Here is a 21795-nt window from a genome sequence, read left to right as displayed (position 1 = left end):
CTTTGATTTTCCTCCCCTTTTCACTGGATTGCAGGGAGAAGGGAGGGAGGGAGGGAGCGGCTGTAAGGTGTTTCATTTCCATGGACCTGTGGGCTTAAAACCATGACACCACCTCACATATCTGACCCTGTTTGTACAATTGATTGACAATATAAATACTGAAACAAACAAGCCTGTCTGACTTCTGTGTTTATCATGCGCAAAACAAAGAAATTTCAACAAAAGGTTTAAAGGACTCATCAGACATACATAGTAGAAACTGTATTTTACAATAAAACCCTTTTCATTTGATATACCATCACAACTACTTGCGTAAGTGCTGGATTTTACCAGTATCCTGTGTTACTTCACAATTATAAAATAAAATAGAAAAAATAGTTTCACTTAAGCTTACAAGACTTACTTATCCAGGACTAACCATTTCCCATTTCCTGTAAAGAGGATTAAAACAATCCGCATATAGTGCAGCTATTGGTATGGATCTAAAGCAACGAGTTTCTCAATACAGCACATTTCAACATAGCACCATGAAGTGGTAGAGATCAGCAGTAGAAGTAGAGTAAGTTCAGTTCAATTAATCTTACTTGGCCTGGGTGTGGAAAACCTATCCAAGGAAGCAGAGAAAAAATTGGAAAAATTGGAAAAAAAGGACAAATTTCAGTGTTAACTGAAGGTACTAGAAATGTCTCTAGAACCACTAGAAATGTCTCCAGAATTTCTGGAAACATGAGAATGTGGTTATGACATTGCAATTAGTTCAGCAGAAAAGCTTGGGAGCAATAGAGCAAGGGTCTAACAAGAAAAACTGTTAACATTCGCACATCTATCTGAGGATGACAAGGTTAAATTAGTTCTCTATTCTTTCTATATTTAACTGAAACATATATAGGTGGAAGAAAGATAAGTAAACATGAAATAATAAGGTAAACACAGATGAAGATGTGCTCACAGCCAGAGGTCTGCCAAGAGTGACAAGGGAGGCAGAAGGAATGAGGGAAACTTGCAGAACTGTAACTGTTGTGGAAAATTGAAGACGACAGAGAGTCTTGCCTCATCTCTTCTCCCTTATCAGTCCATTCCTGGGTATCAAGAAGCTACACTGAGTGGAGATGTCCAAATCAGTCATTAAGTATGTTATCTAACGACCAGCAGAACCATGGATGTTTTGTAAGGAAAAAACCTTCCTCTGAAAACTTTATGAAAAAGCAACTTAGGCAAATAAGAGGCACACAGAAAAGAAATAACCTGCTGAAGATTACACAAAGACCTCCAGTTTTCCAATCATACCCATTGACAAGATGGACTTTATAGTCCTGATCAAGTAGCATACTGGAACACTGGTGGTCTCAGTAAAGCGTAAAAAGAAGTTTGGTTTTTTCACAGAGGGTAGCACATCTGCCTCTCCAGCCTTTCCAGCTCTCCCTTAGGCAGGACCAGCTGCTCATGAACTCTCTCTAAGGACCAGAGCGGCAGGAGACTGAATCAGAATGGAGTCATGCAGCTCATACTCTATACCAAACCTTGCAATTTATTCCATTGAGGCAGGGAATGTGTGATAATGAATTCCACACAAGAAACTGAAAAATTAAGGCATGGTTTCCCAGTATGAACAGTTTAGTTTTCTTTCTCAATTAGCAACAGAAAATGCTATCGATTTTTAATCCTTAATGTAGACAAAGGTGTTACTTAACTATTAACTTGAAGGACACCTCTGGAAATGCTGGATAACAAAATTGGTATCTGCTCAGACCTCGAAAAAGCACTCTCAGATGAATGCAGCAACTGAAAACTCTTTTTGGCTGTAACTCTACTTTGCTTCTAACTATGAAATCTGCTGTTGTACTTTAAACCTCAATTACATGTTATAGAGAGACAGAACATCTAAAATTGTAAGAGTAGTAGCATCAGAATCTTAGCAATTCAGAAACTTAACAATTCCAAAAATGTGCAGCATATATTTAAAGTGGTAAAACACAAAACATAACTTAGGAAAAAAAATATCACAAAACCAAAACTCCTGCTTTTTTAATTTCACCAGTTAACACCTTTTTTGCTAACATATAACAAAGCAACTTGTGAAGAGGAGTGGAAATAATCAAAGCCACTTGATTCTTTCTTACAGAAGAAAAAAACATGTATTAACTGGGAGTATGCAATAGGAAATTGGTTAATTGTACTTTCTTAAGTGACTCTAACCAGACGTTACACAGTGGACAATTAACTAGACAATTACTTAAGGGCTTTACTCAGCTGTAATTATAGAACAGAGATTAACAAAACTACACTTAACACAGGAAGGTCCTTCCTTAAATTAGTTTCACATGCCATTAAAGCAAGCAGCTTTTGAGCAAACTGCAGTTTTATAGATTGGTATATTATTTGCAATTACTGCTAATTGCTATGAGCAATGATTGCAATATCTCTGGAACACATTAGTTGCTGACTACTTGAATGTGGCAACTTCATGGCTAACAAGTGTACGTGCCACTGATGTATCATTACTTGTAAGTGACTGACAGAAGAGTTCTACCTTTATAATTGGAATTACAATAGGCACTTTATCTCGCATAAGGGTAGGTCTGTACTTTTGTTCATAATAGGCCAGTTTATGTGTGCAAAGGTATCTAAAGTAGCAGTTAATCCTCAAACAGTCTCAGCTGGATCAGGGGATTGTTCATGTAATCAAGTACAATACAAGTACTCATTATCAGGCACTCATGCAGCTGGAATAGTTGAAAGACTGTGACCAACACATGGGATGCATGATAACCTGCTTGTGAAGGAAGGTTCTCCTTCACACACCACAGCATCTGGAATAAGGCAAGACAATAAACATCCCACTCCAGTGACAAACACATTTAAACTGTCCATGCTGTAGTACATATGTGACATGCAGATACCAGACACATGCTGGCTTTCAAAGAAGAGCACATTTTTTTCTAAGCTGACTTCAAGGAATAAACCATCAGAGAAGAGAGACACTTTCAGTCTCTAGGAATGATGATGCAATCCCTGCTTGTGCCACGTCTCCTGTAGTAGATAAACGTACAGCCTCACAGGCTACAGGAGCAGGTGGGGGATGCACTGAGCTGTGGAGACAAGACCTGGGGAGAAAAAAAATTCCAGTTAAAAAAATCTTACAAGTTATTCGAGACTCAAGCATAGACCTGACAAAGAACTTGTATCACTCATATTGATTAGATACATGACAATGCTTCTGAAGTTTTTTGAAGATGCATGATGGTGCTAAAAATCCTGATCACTACAGCCAGTGTGAGATGGGTAGGAAGCATTCCCATAGGTTACCAGATGATTACCTGACCAATGTTAACCTTGGCATCAACAAAACTGATGCCCAGTGCAGATCCTCAGAAATCTGGAGTTATGGCACTGTCCTTATGCATATGAATGGGCATCACATACAAAAGAAAGGAAAGAACTAAGAGGAATGGAGCAAGGTATATGAATGACAAACCACTTTAATAACAACTATGGGCTAATGCATTTTTTAAAATGAAAAATATAATATCTAAGGACATCAAAAGTCAGACTTCACCTAGTGAATCCAGTTCCAGACTTTTACTTGTTGAGGAACAGTTGGAACTGCTGTCAGCAACCACTCTAGCAGGAATTCACACCCTGAATTCCACCCATTGTGGAAACATAATTCCTGAGACAGCAGACATGTGGCAAGCTGGTGAGCACTTGAATACAGTGGCTCTTTGTGACAGAAGCTTACAGGGACCACAAGAAATAATCCAAGACCATTCACCTGACACCATGGCAAGATCAGCCATAGCTATGTCATTACTGACAAGTTTGTTTAACCTCCTCTTGCAGACCACCCAGAAGCTGCATTCAAGCAACTGGTTCCCATGCCTCCTCTCCTACAGTTCAGAAGCACATGGGCATGCCGTACATGTACCATTGGCACTACCAACAGGAGAAAGTTGATCTTTATATAGTGGCATTTTGTATATTTGCATATTATGCTTCTGGGCAGAATCTTCTCTGACAGGCTAAGCAACCCACCACTAGAATGCCCTGTTTGTAGTTAGATTAAATAGATCCCAGGTCTCTCTTATCAAATTCCACGCTCTTTCACTCCTACTAGGCCACATCTCTCTTGGAGTACAGTGTCTAAAACAGGACCATGGTTTTACAACTGGATAGGGCAGAAGGCTGACTTCACATGGGTTTTTTTCAAATCACATTCTTACTCAGAAAGGCTTTAAACTGATGGTTAATTATAACTAAAATCACATTTGTTATTTAAAATATTCCAGATACTTTGTAAGCATTGTGAAGGGTCTTATTACAACTGACATCTGGGGTTTCCCTTCTCTGCCTACTGCTAGGATGCGGCAGTTTTAATTGCTGTCAATGATTCTGTCTGGTATTCCTTAGAACCGGAGAATGGATTCAAAAATTTCTCTGTACATAGGATCAAGGGCCTAAAAGATACTTGCTGACTTATTAAATCCTTGTCCCCTACAATATACCACTGTCAAATTTACTCAATGTAATCAGCTTCCTAAGGATTTCATTTTCTCTCACTCCTTTTGAAAGAAGGCTGAAGTGGCAGTTCAGGGTCTCTCACAAGTGGCTCACACTCATGCATGATTCTTCCAGTACTGTGTCATACCTCAAATCACTCTCCTATCACTATGAACCTAATTGATTTGACATAGTTTTGAAAAGTACTTATATCCTTCTGCCACATTTTAGCCAGGGAAACTGAAATAACTGAGAAGCCATGACAGCCCAGGGAACCCCTTCCTCCTGCAATAAATCCTCTGTCAGGAGTCAGCTACTTTAGAAATCAAGACAGTAAAAGCCCCTTCTTTCTCAAATATCAAAGCTGACTCTGAAAACATTTTCAAAATCCCCCAAAACAACCAAGACTGCAAACTCAAGTTTACCACTGCATTCTAATACTAAGGGAAGCCTAAAATCTGTTTATTCTGTTTATTTAGTAACTTAAAGAAAAATATGAGACCATGGAACCTTTAATTCAGAATTTTGATTGCAAGAACTGATTTGAAATTTAGACAATCACTAACAATCCAAATAAATCTACTTTCTTCAGCCCTATATATGACTAATTCCTTCTGTTTCGGAGCACCAAACAAGCAGCTTAACCAATCAATGCTTTATTTCATAGTCTCCAAGCTGGAGGCTCCTGACCTTTCAAGGGAAATATATCAGAAGCCTATTCTTGTAGATATGCATACTGAAACAACAACAAAGTCATAGATTTTAGTGAAGAGGTATGTAGGCATTTCTAATTACATAACTTGCATATTTCTTTTAACTTTGAAAGGACGAAAGTTATGAAATTACTGACTCTGCTTGAAGGATCATGAAACATAAATTAATAAATCTCCTAAAAATTTTAAACATGTTTTTATCATGGTCTTTAGGTAAAACAATTCTTTTCAGGCCTTTTGAATAAATTTGGGAAGACAAAAAATTAGCTCTGTACATAAGCAAAGTGCATCAACATTTTGACAGCATATAAATTTCATGTACTTAATTCCCATTAAATCAGAACACTTCTGTACTAAAGTCCAGGTTCTACTCACGGTCTTAAATCCTTCCTTTATTAAGATATGCCCTACATATTTCTGATGCTTTGCCAGAAATTGCAAAGATACAGAGGACATCAGCCCAAGCAATGGACAGCATTAGTGGCCACTGAAAGCACCCTTGATTACAGTTTCTAACCACCCATGATGCCTAAACCAAGCATGTTGGCAAGAAAATCTAACTGAAAAGAAAAAACACATGAAGGAGGACTGCAAAATTGGAGGCAGCAACATCACATACCGTGACACAGAGAATGACAGGAACAATATAAGGCAGACAGCAGCCACTGACCCTAATCCAACAGCAGTCATGTATTGTAGAGTGGGTGATAAATCTGAAAGAAAGCATCAAACAATTCAAACAAACCAATCAAATAGTGCAGCATCAGTCTGCTCATAGCTGAAGTATAGCAACAAAACCCAGATGCTGGATGTAAAGCTCAGTTAATGAGAGTAATGGAGCTGACTACCTAGTAGTTACCATCCAGCTGAGGAATAAAGATTAATTAGAGTATTAAAAAAATTATTGGTAAAAAATATACCTGCCCTTATAGCACTATAACACCAGTTTCCATCAGCAAATTACACATCTCTAGAGAAGATGCCAGCCCCGCATAAAGGTTACAGAATTGTCTTCCCTCCATATTGTAGACTGAATATCATGAAAAACCCTAAAACTTCATTTAACTTCTTTGTGGCAAAAGAAAGTATGCTTTTAATACAGTTTTCTACCATTTTTTATGACAATGATCTATCACACAATATCTAGCTAGATGGCACCTGAAACAGGGCCATTTGGATTAGATTTAATTTGCAGATTTGCCTTCCACAAGTTGAATTAAGAAATATTTCTCAAAGGATTCAGGAAGCCAAAAATACTCTCAGCCTCTCCAGCTGCAGAAGTACATTAGGGTAAAGGACACTTTGACTATAAGTCCATTGGATATAAAGGCAAATAGATTTACACCAAAGGCCTGACCAGTCCTTCTCTCTTCTTTCTGTGCTCATTCTTTTAAAATCCACCTATTTGTAAGACAGCCTCTGTTGATGTGCTGCATGTTGATAAATGACAAATTCAGAACAGAACAGTTCTCTGTCTTTCCATAGTTATTCTACAGCTATGCCTAAACAGTCCTAGCAATGGAACCGTTGAACTTAAGGAGTCTTTGATCTTAGCACAGTCTCCACAACAAAGAGCTGCCTGGATTATATTCTAAGTGTGGTGATAAATGAGCTAGGTCCTAAGAGTAATTAAAGAAAGAGTAGCTAAACAAAACCTAGAAATAAACAGAGTTGTCACCACAAGATCAGTTTTAGTAATAATTTGATATGGAGGAGGTGCACCTCAAACACTCCATGTGCCACATGATTTGACATCATTCCAAAGTACTGCCTCATTTTCCAGCATTACTGCCTTTCCTAACTCAAATTTGCAAGACTTTCAATTCAAAAGCAGATTTTAGGGCTCATAGGAGACTCCATTGGTGCTACCTTCTTTGTCAGCAGAGTTTGCTTTTTGCTGAGACATGAGGTGTGAAGAGGAGTTTCAGCTATGGTGGAAAGGAAGGAAACAAGTGGATCCCAAACTGCTCTGACCAAAACTCATTAATTGGAAATATTTTAAAGTCAAAAAGTAAATCAAAATAAAACCACACTGAGAAATTTACAGGGTTTTAAAGTTATGCTACTTTTATACTTAAGAAACTGTACTTACCAGTATTCAAATTAGCCATATTTTTCATTTTTGCACAGTATCTTCTGGTTTTTTTAAGACTGTAAAATTCTTGATGGACCATCTGAACATTCTAAAATAAAAAATATCGCCTCTAAAAGCTAAAGCATATTGTGGCGATGTGTTTCCAGTTTTTGTTGTTGTTGGGGTTCTTGTATTTTGTTGTTGGTTTTGGTGGGGGGTTTTTTGTTTGGATTTTTTTGTTTGGTTTTTTTCATGGTTTTGTAGGGGTTTTTTTTTTGGTTTTTTTTTTATATTTTTAGTTTTACTTATTGCTTTTGTTCTTTAACTGATTTTTTAAATCTTTAGACCAATATAAAACTATCTTAAAATACACTTCCAAAATTTCACATTTTCTGTGCTTCAAATCCTTTGTGCACAAATATTGCTGTAAAGATTTGGATGTGATGCAAAGAAAAAACAACAGTGAAAACCAGGGAAAAACAGGAGAGTCCATTTTAGAATGGACTGCTGCATCCATTGGAGTAGAATAGTGAAGAGCAAGGAAATTTTTCTCTCTCTAATCTTTTCAATCCTTGAAGTCAACAGATCATGAATGGCAAAAGAAGAAACAGCCACCACAATTATTAGTTTATGCTTCCAAGCAAAGCCATGACAACTTAGATTTTTTACTGAAGGAAAAATTTACTTACTTTTAATTTGTGCCCAAACAGCACAGGACTGTGTTCTTACCTAAAAAAGAAAACATAAAAAATCACTGTTTCTCATGAGAAAAATTTATGGTTATTAACACCCTCTGAAAGATCAGCCATCAAAAAAAATTACTATTGGGAATGGAGCTTGTTATTCCCTTGGTATCAGCCTCTATATTGTCTTAAGAGATTATAAATTATAAAAATAAGATTAGACATAGAACTTTGCTGAAAGGCTGGCTCTAGCTTTTAGCTCATTATTCTTTCTTTCTTTTTACAACCTTCCATCCATGGAAGGCTCTTTGACATTGCTTTGATCAGGGTTCAGAATTTATGAAATGTGAAGATAAGGATAAATATGCTGTGTTAACTCTTTCCCAAGAAGAACATGTATGTTAAAGTCAGGTATCTGATGGCATGTTTTACAAATACTAGATGTAGCATTTTCTTCAGTTATAACATGCTTGGTAATTTTTAATAGCTGTATAGAATACTGACAATTAAAGAAATATTTATCATGGGTCTGCTTTTGCAGATTTGTTAAGCAAGTTCGATTTTTTTACAGTAAGCTTTGGTCTCTGTAGAGCATTTTTCCCCAGGTCTTCATAGTCATAAATACACAAAAACTTCTATTCTAGGTTCTATTATCTATTGTGTAATTACTGTGAAGTGTATTTTTGTAGTGCTTCCTGCTAAATGACTTTCACAGACTTTCACATAATACATACACGATACATGCATTTTTCATATTGTAGCAAAGTGTGTGTTATGATGTTCTGAATAACAGTATGTTTGAGAAAGGCTACAGTTTGAAGCTTTTGGATTAAAGGATGAAGGCACATTTGTGTGATTAATCTCACTTCTGTGTGTCTGTATGCTGAATTGTCGAATCTCAATGATTCTTAAACCCATTATTTATCAGGACTTTTCCAGTTAATTAAAAAGACAAAAGACTGACAAGAAAAATCTTCTCAGAAGTGGGAAGATAAAGGGATGGGTTTAGAAACCCAGTCAAATGCCAGATTCTGGGGCAGAGGTGTGAGTGCCATCATTTTGAAATAGCTACCTTCATGACACACTCTAGTGTGCAGAAAATCAGACATCTCCTGCCTATCAGAGAAGTTACAGAGGTCTCATGGATCTCAGAGAAACAAAAAATAAATGGAAAGTAAAAGCCTCACAGCAGACACCCTTTTCAAGACCTCCAAATCTGAACAATGGAAAGATGAACACGATAATATGTTAGGCATATTCAGTAATAATGTTAATAAAAATCAAAACCAAGCAATGATTTTGCAGCATGATGATACAAATTGTACCATTTTTAGTATGAAAGGAGACAGAAGGGACCCTTAAGGATGCCAGAATATGAAAGGGAATAATGAGAACATTAGTGAGGAGCCTATTACATCTATTTCTAATTTGTCTGTATTCAAATGGAAATGTGCTAACAAGTAAAAGACACTTCAGAAATGCTGATTTCACAGGTATTAAGAATTGAGGGCCAAGCAATTTTTTTAAAAAGAAGACTGAGCTCTTGAATCCAAATGCAGTTACTTAAGTAATCAAATTTTTAAAAATGTGACAAAACCCAACAAACCCAACAACCTGCAATTCATATTTCCGATTTTTTTTCAGCTAATACCAGCAATTGCACAAAATAAAAGGGCATGACAACTGAAGATAAACCAATACTTTTGAAGCAGTCCAACTTCCATTTTGAAGAAGCACAGCTGAAAACCAAAGTAGTTTGGTATTTGCAACCCCAATAATGATTCATAACTGTTGCATATAACTCTGTGTATTTCATCAACCAACAAAAACCATACAGGGAAGTGTACCTGAGGGAGATTATGCATTTTTAATGGTAGGAAGCAAGACTGACCTCTACAAATAACTGTAATATTAATCCATCAAATCAGTGGCCTAGAAAACACATCTGCAAATATCAGCAGTGAAAGATCAGTAAATAATCCATAAGAAATAATATGTCATTTAGAAGCATCTTCACAAACGGCTGGTAAAGATGTATAAGAATCTACTTTGTTCTGTGCAGCAAAAACCTCCGCAAAATAAAAGAAGTTAAAATACTCCAGTATTAGAAAACACTGAGGGGTAAAGAGCTAGGGAAGCCAATGCATAAACCCCCAGGATAAATAAACTAAGCTCAAAGATATATTTAGTAGTGCCTGAAGAGGCCAAACTTGTATACATTTGACTGATTAACAATCCTGCTCCACAGAGCACATTTTTCTATGAAATACAGTTCATTGTCTAAATTCCAAGATATTTTGGATATCAATGTTAATAACATAACACTACTTAAGAAATGAAATGCCTTCTATTGTAAATTTTCCTACCTTCCCCCTCACACAATTAATTAAAAAATTATGACAACAGACTTGTATCAGGATGCAAAACCATTTCATCTCTGCTATAAAAATTTCCCAGACTATTGTTAAATAGTACTGCACAGATTAGTAGATACAAGAATCCTCTTATTACATGCACTTGTTTTATTTCATTGACTTTGAACTGAAGCAGTTACAGGTAAAAGGTAAATCTTTTTACTCTAGAAATACATTTTGATAGTAATACACTACTAGGAAAACAGTACTTTAGAATATGCATAAATGAGGATGTTACTCACTATTTCTTAACAGAAGCTGTTTTAACTTACTGAGATTTGTGTGTAGGCTTCCAAAATTGCAGAGAATCATTTTTAAGTGACTCATGGATCAGTTTTTGCATGCCTCCTGGCTTTGTGCTGTACGCACAAAGTCCTAAAAACTCTATTTTGATGGCAAGGTAAGGTGCTGTTTAGGTGTTTCTTTCTTTATTAGAGGTTGCCTAGTTCAATTTTTGTATTTGACATTCAGGAATTGTATTGCACACAAGGAGGTATCCCTTTCCCATACAAGAAAAACTTTCTACTGCTGAGACTTATATTATAAAAAATTTAAAACTGTTGACTCCTGAGATAGATACAACTGGAAAACTAGATGATATGTACATTTTAGAAACTTTTTGTTTCTAATTAAAAATACATATTTACTGTAAAATGATAAAAATTAATGATAAAAATATACTTTTTTTTTACAAGGCTTTCTCAGTGGAGCTGGAGCTTACATTCACTGTCTTTTGGAAGGTAACAACACATAATAAAATATATTTTTCCATGTAATTTGGAGAATTGGGATATTTTATTATAAAATATTTAATTAAAAATTAAAATGGGTGACTTCATCATTGCTAAGGAGTGATTTTCAAATTATCATACTAATCTCTTCTAGTAAATTCTGGCCCTATACAGGTATCTTCAATTACTGTGGGCAGGGATGGCCATTCATTTTAAATTATTTTCCATTGTTTGACTTTTGGCATTCAGAGTGGCTTAAACATTACAATGACCTAAGTACCATTAAGGAATTTTAAGAGATATTTAAAGAGCTTCAGATTTAATCTAATTTTGTCAACTAGGAGATCCTTGAAGTGTCATAAAAATTTAATACCCAGCTAACATTTTCGTCTTTTCCCCCAACAACATTTCATTCAAGAGGTGTAAAGAAGAGGTTTTAAAACATCCATTACCTTATTCCACTCACTTATTATTTTCAAAAAAACACAATACTCTTCTCCCAGCTTTAAAGGAGCATTATAAAACTTCCCATAATAATGTCTGTCTCCAAGAGCAATTGACATATTATCAGCAACATCCTTTGCCTGAAATTCAGCTGCCACATATCCGTTAATGTCAGCGGTGTTATTAAAGAAAGATGTAGCAGCAAAGGAGTCACAAATAAAAGTGCTTTGCAAATCCAGAGGAAGCACAATCACTTGATAAAGACTAGAGTGAAACAAAAGAGAAAAGTAAATATTAGCCCTCATTTCAATGAAATAGGCATCAGACATTAATTAATCCATACTGGTTTTTTTTCTATTTGTAGCCTCTTAACTGTTTTTTATTAACAATGTCCAATACAAACACTTCTTATACTAAAATATTTCTCTGTATGTGTGTTCCACTTCAATTTTAACCAAATGCATTGCATGGACAGCTTAGAGCTGGGTCTTCTCATTACATTCATGTTATTCCTACATGCTTATTGATATTCAGAAGAACATAAAACTGACATCAGACTATCTTCTCCTCCTCCTCCTTCTCACACTGAAGCTCACCTATGAAATAATATACAATTTTCTCAAAAAATTACTTGTAAGTTCAAAGAAACAAGACCTCTTCTGTTGAAAGGAGGAGTGGACAGGTACCATTAAAAAATTTAATCAAATCTGTCTTCATACCTCTCAAAACAACGTTTAGTCTATTGTATTCAACCATAGGAAGACTATTCATTAAGGTTGTTACACCAGCCATTCCATGAGACCTTCCTAGCTTTCAATTTTCTACTTCAGTGTAATATTGAGCAACCTTTCATTTCTGTCTCAGTAAGGGATAAATCCTTTTACTCCAGAAATACAATTCGATAGTAATACACTACTATGAAAACAGTACTTCAGAATATGCAAAAATGAGGACATTATTCACTATTTCCTCTGGCTCTGGGGGGAAAAATGTACCATTTGCATGAGTTCATTGGAAAAGAAAAATGACATCAGAAGAGGTGTGTTTGTATCCATCAATAAAGATCTACTGTAATCTCACTGTAGATAAAGGGAAAAGAAAAACAAAATCAAACCCTGAAGCTAAATATTACTCTGCTAAGGGGAGAGAAACTGGGAGGTTCAGTTCAAGTTTTTTTCTCATTGCTAAAAAAATAATCTTGTCACCCAAAACAGTTCTAATCTGTATGTAACATGAATCTGCAGAATGTTTTTTGAAAGGGTGAACAGCACAAAGACAAACCTGATTGGTCCATTTTCATCTTCTGCTTTCCGGAGTCTGAGCAAAGGTGCAGAACCTTTTACTGCAACAAATTCTACTTCTGGGAAAGGAGGATCTGAAAAGTGAATAAACACCTGTGGTTCAGAAAGGTTTTAGGAATATTTCAGGCATCAGTTCCTAGCAACTTTTCAGTTCTTTTTTCAACTGCTAGCTAGCTTTTCTGCCAAAACATCCTCAGTTGAGCCTTGAACCCCAAACAGCTAAAGGTGGCCAAGAAAAACACAGAGCAAATATGATCATGATGGTCTGGCAGCCCCTGTACTTCTGCTAGCTGGAAAAAGAGAGATGCCCAAAAATGGTGGTTGACTACAGAGAAATGAGCCTTTCTGACTACAGAAAAAATGAAGGCTTTGTTGGAGGAAGCAGTATTATTTACTAGACTAATTGAAATGGTCAGGGAGAAGAAAAGTATCAAGCTGTGCACAGAGCCCTTTGCAAGAAATACAATGGTATGAATAGAAGAGAATTTAGTAGTGCCAAAAGTACTTTCAAGAAGGCAACTTCCTTAGATACTGCTCGTAGTCAGGTACCAATCTCCAGGCCCTTAAATTGGATTTCAACATGGATACAGAACTCTAATCTGTTTTGGTGGGAATTTGCATCAAGGCCAAGGCTGAACAAATAGTTCTTCCTCTAATTTCAATGGTAATGATGACAGCTGCACATTGATAAGGAAATTACCACTACCAGCCTGGAAGCAAAACTGAAAATAGATTCAGTGTGTACAGCCAAGGAGGCAGAGTGTGAAGCATAGACATCATCTAGCCCAGAAGTCTAAAAGAACTTGCACAGGTAAATACAGGTATAGCTAGGCTTTTTGAACACCAGTGTATCAGGCTCCTGATGCGATATCTGACTGAAGAGTAAAAAATGCAGTGCTTATGCACAGAACACCAAGGCTTCAGAGCTAGAAAGAATAATCAATATCATGAAGAGAAACAGAAGAAAATCAATGCAGATTTCCCACTTAAGTGACATCAGGCAGGATATTGCTGAGATGCATGGATTTTTCAAAGATCTGGAACACAAACAGCTGCACATATCTTTTGAAGTGTAGAAAATCATTAGTTTTGCAGGAGAAAATGAGGCTTGTTAGAAAAACTGTCAAGAGGGTAAGTAACTGCTAAAAAAGGGAGCTAGAAAATCATGTTGAATGCAGAAGTACTGGGGTGCAGGAAGGTTATTAGAGGTTAGTGCTACTAGCATTTTGGTAACAATCATGGTGCAAAATCCCAGTATGTACAGATGAATTTTGCTGCTCAATGTTAGAAACACAGATTTTACTAAAGGAGAATTGAACTACTGTAACAGCTGTTGTTGTTCAAAACTGGGATTAAATTCACGAGTACAAAATACAAGGTGATACACCTGGGCTTCTAAGAAGAATTTATGCTAAATATTCTAATTGCCTTTGTGTAGTAGAAATGGCGTATTAGTGTATCTCAGAATGAGTGCTAGGCCCCAAAATGACAGCAAAAAGCAAAAATCTAGAAGGCTGCTGTAAAAGGCATCTGAATCACGCTAACATAACACTAGAATAGTAGCACCCAAAATATACAAGGCCCATGTGTGACCATTTCATATGACCTCTGCTTTAAACACAGATGAAATTTATAAGGGGATACAACTTTGGCACGGTGTGCCCAAAATAAAGCTAACAGGCCATACAAGCATCCCTAGCAAGAAAAACCTCTACCCCTTGAAAAAATCATCCTCTGAAGAACCTCCGGGAAGCCTACCTACCCAAATAAATTGCTTTGGTAGTTCCCTTTACCAGGTTATCTTTAAAACCATGGTATAGGTGAACGACCAGTAAAGAAACCAGCTATGAATGTTTAGGATTGAAATGAGAGTAAGATTTATACAGTGGTCTACAGCTTCCTCCCCTGGGAAGGCAGAGGGCATGCACTGATCTCTCCTCTCTGATGACCAATGACAGGACCTGAGGGAATGGTCTGGATTTGTGTCAGGGGAGGTTTAGTTTGGCTATCAGGAGAAGGTTCTTCACCCAGAGGGTGGCTGGGCACTGGAACAGGCTTCCCAGGGAAGGGGGCACAGGACCAGCCTGACAGAGCTCAAGAAGGATTTGGACAATACTCAGGAGGATTTCGACAATACTCTCAGAAGGCACAGCGTGTGACTCTTGAGGTGTCCTGTGCAGGGCCAGGAGTTGGACTTTCACAATTCACGTGTCTCTTCTCAGCATATTCTATAATTCTCTGAAAGCAATTTCTCTACAATGACTTGCTTCCCTCTAGTAGAGTCAGGGCAGAAAACCCTTTCTGAGAGTTTTCTGAGTTAACACAATGTACTGCATGGCTTCCTGCAGGAACAAGAAACAGTCTTTGCTCCTGTTCTTTTCAATACATCTGCAGCCACAGATACTGTAAAAGGTACAGGCAGAATTTCTATCTGAACAAAATAAATTAACAACTAGTATTTGACAGCCAATCTTTAGGCCCTTTGCACTTTGCAAACTTAAGCATATATTAATTAAGAGACAAAAATTATCTCAATTTCAGTGGTTCCTTAGCACAGACACTGTCAATAGAGAGAGTGACAGGAAAATATATCTCTCTCTGGTTTTATCTAGTATACTCCTTCTATCTTCCTTTCCTTTGACATTTAGTATCACCACAAGACATTATTATTAATTTCCCTAAAGAATTTTTCAATTTCCAAGAAAAACTTGGGAATTTCTTCTCTAATGCCAGCCAGAATGACCATTGCATGCAATGGTTTTGCATTGTTTTTACAGAAAACAGCACAAGAGGAAATAGATGTGGACTCAGATGACAAGAAGATGGATGATGACTAATGTCATAACAATTTCTATTTTCTTTAATTTGGCAGGAAAATGAAAATAATGAAAATAAGTAGCCATCCAGAACTGAGAGCCCTAGTAAGTAAGTAAAAGAGAGAAAGATCTGAAGAAACACATAGTATTGTTAAAGGATGGAGTCTTTTGCTATGTTTAGTTTCTGGTAAAAAATACTAGTTATTAAAAACATCAAGCACACAGAAGACAATCTACCTGTTTTAATAAAAAGAGTGAACAGTTTGTAGCAATGTGAAGGAGTAATAATACTAATATAATTGAAAGGAGTAGTTTAATTTTTGCTTCGGTGATCAGAAAATAAACTCCGAAGAAGTTGTTCCATATGCAGTATTTGCCCACTCTGACTTTTTTAATAAAATAAGAACTTTGCCAAAATTAAACACTGAAAAATATAATTTAAAAGAAGTCTGCTGGGAGGTCAATATTATTAGTGACCTAAAAATTCTCTTCTTAAAGACACTGACTTAACACCACAGAGAACAGCTGGAGGGGAAAGGGGAATACTACAGAGAAGAAAGGACTTGCACTAGGTGAAGAAAACAAGATCCTCCGGTCTGTTCAGGCTCTATTACCACCTTGCCTTTCTTTAAGAAATAATTTTTTTAAGTCTTCACAAGCAGAACAGACTAGCATATCCAGGAAAACAGAGAAGGGCACAGTAAGAAATCAAAGTATATGCATAGATTTATGCATACATTGTCCCACTCTAAGCACTTCCTTGTCATATCAGTCTTATGGTTAGCAACACTTGAACATTTTATACAAAGGCTAATTTTTTATAGTGAGAATCCATCTTCTGATTTTCTCTCTGAACCTGAAGGCAAGCTACAAGGAAGAAAGTACATGCCAGGAACTGCTTCCTGCTGCAGCAACACTGAGAATCATCCCAGGCCTCAAAGCTGGAGCCAAAGCCTGCTTGGTGTTACACTGTAAGGGCAATAACAAAGCTTTAAAAATAATAATGTAATTGAACAACAAAGTTCAAATTCACATGGCAATTCTTCACCAAACTTGACACTCCAAGGAATCCAAATTAAAGACTCTTCTTAAGGCTGGGTTTTGAATAAAACAACTTGTTAGTGAAATAAGACCATTGTCATGATCTTAATTCCCTGCACACAAGGGATTTCTTTCATCTGACACCTATATAACTTAGGTCAAAGTTACAAGGTGCTTCTATAGCTTGAGTTATAAGACATCAATATAACCTGATTAATCTATATAACCTGATATCAGTACAACCTGAATCATAACTTTCTATATGTAAGTAACCTGAATCATAGCCTATATATACCTAAATATATATATATATATATATATACCTATATAACCTGAATCATAACTTTTTATACCTCTATAACCTGGTAAAAAATAACTTTCTGTACAACATAAAGGCTAGTATATGGTTAACTAGCTGCTTAATGCTGAATAGACAAAAAAGAAGATAAAAACATGCCAGGTGGATAGCTTCAGAGACAGATAAGTATAGTACTAATGAGAAATTGGCAAATGTAAAGCCACTTAGCCAGAAAACAAAGAATTTACGCCAGCCAGGACCAGACAGACCAAGGAACACCATAACTATGCATGCTCCAAAGACAAAGCTGCAAAGTTCAGATGTGAAGAAGACCTTGGAAGCCTTCATCAAAGATCCGTGATGACCCCCAAACTGGGGAGGCACAAGCACGGTGCAGAAGAGTTTTTTATAACCATGAGATCATACCATGTAAATTAGTTCTGGCATGTATGTGATTATGTTGAAGTGATATAGTGACATGAGGCAATACTTACTGTGTAAATATACCACAGCATTTGACAAGGGTGTGAGCTAGGTGGAGATCTCTCCTCAACACCAGCACTAAAATAAACAAATACCTGCTTTACAGGCACAGTTCTATGGGGTTTTATTCACAGCCATTTTTGGGCATCACATGGTTGAGGGCTTTATGTCCAAAAAGTTTTTGCTGAATTTTAAAACAAGGAAATAAAAAATACTGCTGTAAAAGTAAAACTAAAATAAGGTAGAGATATTAATACAATAGAAAACATTGTTTACTGTTTTTATTACTGTTTGAAGAGTAATTCTAAAGTGATCAGGAGAGGAGTAGGCTTTGTCTTCTTCAAACTAATCTTTGCTACTAATCTTCCTACAGCATCAAGATTGAAAGCACATTTTATCTCCATCAGTTCATCCAGCATCACATAGATACTGTTAACTCTTTTTAAGTAATCTGAAAACAAACCGCAGTATGGGTTTGGAGTTTTTTGGGCCTTCTGTTTAATTTCCTTGGAACTCAACCCACATTCAGTAGTGTCTGGCAACAGAACTGGTCATTTCTGGAAATGCCACTCATGTGATTCCCTTTGCTGACTGTGGCTTTGTTCGTTCCCCTGCTGTGCGGTGAATGTCACGCCAGGCTGTTGATGATGAGGAAGGTACGAGCGCAGCGAGCAGCCGTGCAGCCGGAGCCGGGGCGCGGCCTGGCCAGCACGGCCCTGCACGGCTCCGCGCTGGGCCTGAGCTCTGCTGCACAAAGGGGCCTTTCTTCCTCTCGGCGACAGCAGCGCCCGGGGCCAGCACACCCTCAAAGTTAAACGGTCCTGGGCAAGGACAAAGGGGGAAAGCAGGGAGACGTGCTCCAGGGGACCGCGGCTGGCACCTCTCAGGACCTGCCACCTGCCCTCAGCTGCGAGTGACAGCTCACGGCCACACAACCACAGGGAGCCCGCCGTGCCCCGTCGGGTGACTCCTGTGTCGGAGCAGGGCCGATTCCAGCTGGGCCCCGATTCCAGCTGCAGAGCACCCCTGGGCCAGGAACTGCACCTTTACAAGTAAATTTAACCACATCTCTCTGCTTCTTGTATGGATCGGATTGCCTGACTCTGCTGCCATGTGTGAGCCAGGCTGATCCCCATCTCCTGGCTCATCCCTGCCTGCACGTTTCTATGGTTTGTCTTCTGCTGCAGTTCTTCCTGTGGCACCTTTCCCCTGTGATCTCTAGGAACAAACCGAGGTGTGTTGAGTGCTGACATCTGCTGTTCTGCAGACCCAGGGGGAGGCGTTCAGGGTCTGGCAGCAGAGTGGGAGCTCGGTACTGTTGGCTCAGGGTGTTTGGGTTAGGGTCCTTCCACAATGACAGCCTCCTAGCCCCAGTGAAAGAGGTCTGGTCTGAGACCCTGCAAACAGCAGTCACTGCTCTCACCCCAGTTCCTAAGCTGATGGCAGGACCTTGCCTGGGTAAGCAGAGGGGTGCAGCACTGTGCTGTACTCTCAGGGTGAGCACCCAGGCTTACAGTGCCAGACACTTCCTATATCCCCTGCCTTTGCTCAGCACTCTGTAGCTCTCCCTTCCTCCTTGACCTTGGCCAAGTGTCATGGTCCTGTGCACGACCTGGAACTGCTTTAATTGGATGTGTGGCACAGGAGACTGGCCACATATGCATATTTTTATATGCACCGAGATGAATGCACCTCCCTGGCCATGGGAGAGGATGAAAATTTGGTCAGGGAAAACTCAGCAAGGTGCTTTTGGTGCTTTCAAATGGAAAGCCTGACAGAAGACACCATGTTTACTTTTCATTATTTCTCTTCTGTGAGCAACCCATTTCTCTTTCAAAGCACTGGTTGTAAAGCATAGACTGTGTCACCGATATTAATTGCTTTGTAAACAGAATAAGAGAAATTATCTGAATGTTCATGAGTTTACAGAGAGTCATGAAAAATTCTTACTATGGAGGAGTTCAGAAAAATTATAGCAAAGTGGTGTTCATATGAACTTAATTATCATGCATTTAAATAATCTCTGCACAAAAATACAAAGTGTATGCATATGTATGAAATTATTTACATGACTGGCAGACTTATTTCCCCCTACATTAAAAAAGTAATCCTGCTCATGTTTTCATCACTTCTCTTCCCTCATTATATAAATCAGAAACTCCCTTCTTGGCAATTCTCATGCTCTGATGCTGCACACTTTACTGGATAGTTTCTCTGGAGGTACATGATGCTCTGGTGCTCTCAGAATAAGAGCTATGAAATCACCACACCTCCAACAGTCTTTCACTTCCTCATTGGAAAGTAGATTTTGGGTTTTCCCTCCTTTTCCAGACGTTAAAGAACTCCCTTTATGAAAGAATGAGTATAAATGTTTTTCATCCTACATCAGATCAGAACAATAGTCTATCTTTTATGTGCGTGTGTACATTCAGAGACAGATGAACAAATCAGACATCACAATCTGATCTGTAATGTTGTACATTTTCCATATGCCAAGACAAAGGGCTCTACAAGATTATACTAAATATATGATGGAATATATGATTCTCCTTATTCAAGTAACTTTCTAAACTTTCTGCTTGTGAGTCTACTTTCTCACTCATGTTCATATGAAGACAGAGAAGAGACACATGAATACGTGGCTTGCCGGCAAATCTTGGGCTAAAACAAAAAAGAATAGCAGCTGAGAAATACAGGAAGTACTACAATTATCTGAGGTACACAGACTCAAGGTCAAGCCTATTCAAACCTCCTGGAAAGTATATGTACAATTATGTAAGGAATTGCAGCGTGTGTGAAAAGTATGCCTTGAGCAAACTCAAAATACAGCTTGATTCTAAGCAGAAAATCAAGATGAGGAAAAGCAATGAGAATTTTACCTAATAAGAATTATTTTACAAGAAGGAAATGTAATCAGTTATTCAGGGACAAAAGTTCTATTTCTAGTGTCCTGAGACACTTTTGGTCTTACTATGTCTTAAGTCATAGTGGTCTGTTCTAAAGCAAAAAACCAGCTAACCAGACTCTGTAAACATATATGCATTCATGGACTCCCAAAACACCAGAGTTTTCATAAAGAATCTATCCAAAGCAAAGCTCAAAACCAGATTGAAATGTCAATAGAATTTTAATGTGGCTGAACTGAAAAAATTACTCTTATTCAGAACATTAGTAATGAAAGTAAAACAGACCCAGCTCCTTATTTATTATTTTGTTTTTCAAACACTTAAAAAATGGTTACAAAATGGTTCAATCATCTTCATTTCATATGTAAAAACAGGTAGTGAAATTAAGAACAATGCCTCCCCTGAGCATGCTTTATTAAAGGATATTCCAAAAGGAAAATTAACAGAGCCATGTGTAAGTAGTATAATCACAAGTATGCCCACTAGACACTCCTTTCCTTCTCTGGAAAGGGACACAAGATTCCTTGCTCAAAAGACAATCTTGCTACCATCCTTTTACAGCTACAATATAATCACTGCCTAATAATTTTTGATATTTGACTCAATTTCCTATTTCTAGTAGACAAGTGGTGAGAGCTTCTTTAAAATAATTTAAGACAACATAAAAGACTGTGCAAGATGCCTGTTACAATGGTACGTGAAGCATTTGCTAGACTGCATTTACCATCAACAAGCTGACAGGCAAAACCAACTTTGTTCTCAGCACCGAACTAATTTTTTAGAGGATGCTACTTGACAGGGAGAAAAACAGGCTTTTAGGTCCAAGTTCTTGGCTTTTTTTTCTTTAGAAATAATACGGATATAACGTATCCTCATTCAGGATGAATATGGGCATAGATATAGATATTCAGGATGTAGAAATAACTCTCATTACAGGCATTCACAAATCTTGTTTTTTTTGAAAAAATACCCAAACTTATTGCTAGGATTTACATACATATTGTGTTCTGCAACAGTCTAAAAATTTACATAATCACTATCCTTGTCAGGAAATTAGGTCTGTAAGGCAGTGATCATCCAATTGTCTGGGACATGTCTCTTCACACTATTCATAACTCCACAGTTAAGATTTTCCAAACTCTCAAAATATAGAAGGTTTGTAAAAGTCAAGGAGACACAACATCTGGATTTGCTCCCAGCTGTGGCTACAGACCAAGTAATCATGTACCTCTTCAAGGATGGCATATGAAACCTCAAACAACCTATGAGAACATAATCAGTAAAACACTTTTGTAAAAGTCTCAGTTTCCCTAGAGCTTCTGTGCTTAAGGCGTATCTTGCATTTCTACCATACCATTTAGCTGGAAAAGCATCAGAGCTAATAAAGCCTCTTT

At 37.5% G+C, this 21795-nt stretch overlaps 1 protein-coding gene across 9 annotated transcripts in view; it reads right to left on the bottom strand.

The window, feature by feature from the left end:
* Positions 1 to 236: 236 nt before the first annotated feature.
* Positions 237 to 21795, bottom strand: part of SUSD1 (sushi domain containing 1) — a 43645-nt gene continuing 22086 nt past the window's right edge. For 4 of the 9 annotated variants that reach the window (XM_071424452.1, XM_071424454.1, XM_071424451.1 and 1 more), the window contains 5 exons: positions 12838 to 12931; positions 11565 to 11820; positions 7974 to 8013; positions 5830 to 5923; positions 237 to 3104 (listed from right to left, as the gene is read on the bottom strand). In XM_071424452.1, coding sequence (XP_071280553.1) covers positions 2966 to 3104; positions 5830 to 5923; positions 7974 to 8013; positions 11565 to 11820; positions 12838 to 12931 — 623 coding nt within the window. In that variant the 3' untranslated portion in view covers positions 237 to 2965. Of the gene's footprint in view, positions 3105 to 5829; positions 5924 to 7079; positions 7139 to 7973; positions 8014 to 11564; positions 11821 to 12837; positions 12932 to 20676; positions 21664 to 21795 lie in introns of those variants that run through there. The other 5 variants (XR_011678814.1, XR_011678815.1, XM_071424455.1 and 2 more) reach the window with 5 other exon arrangements.

The sequence above is a fragment of the Agelaius tricolor genome, unplaced genomic scaffold, assembly GCF_023055355.1.
Source record: "Agelaius tricolor isolate 1412-34295 unplaced genomic scaffold, bAgeTri1.0.p SCAF_4, whole genome shotgun sequence".
Classification (NCBI taxonomy): domain Eukaryota; kingdom Metazoa; phylum Chordata; class Aves; order Passeriformes; family Icteridae; genus Agelaius; species Agelaius tricolor.
The sequence above is the reverse complement of the archived record's forward strand: the minus strand, read 5'-3'. Positions and strand labels throughout refer to the sequence as shown.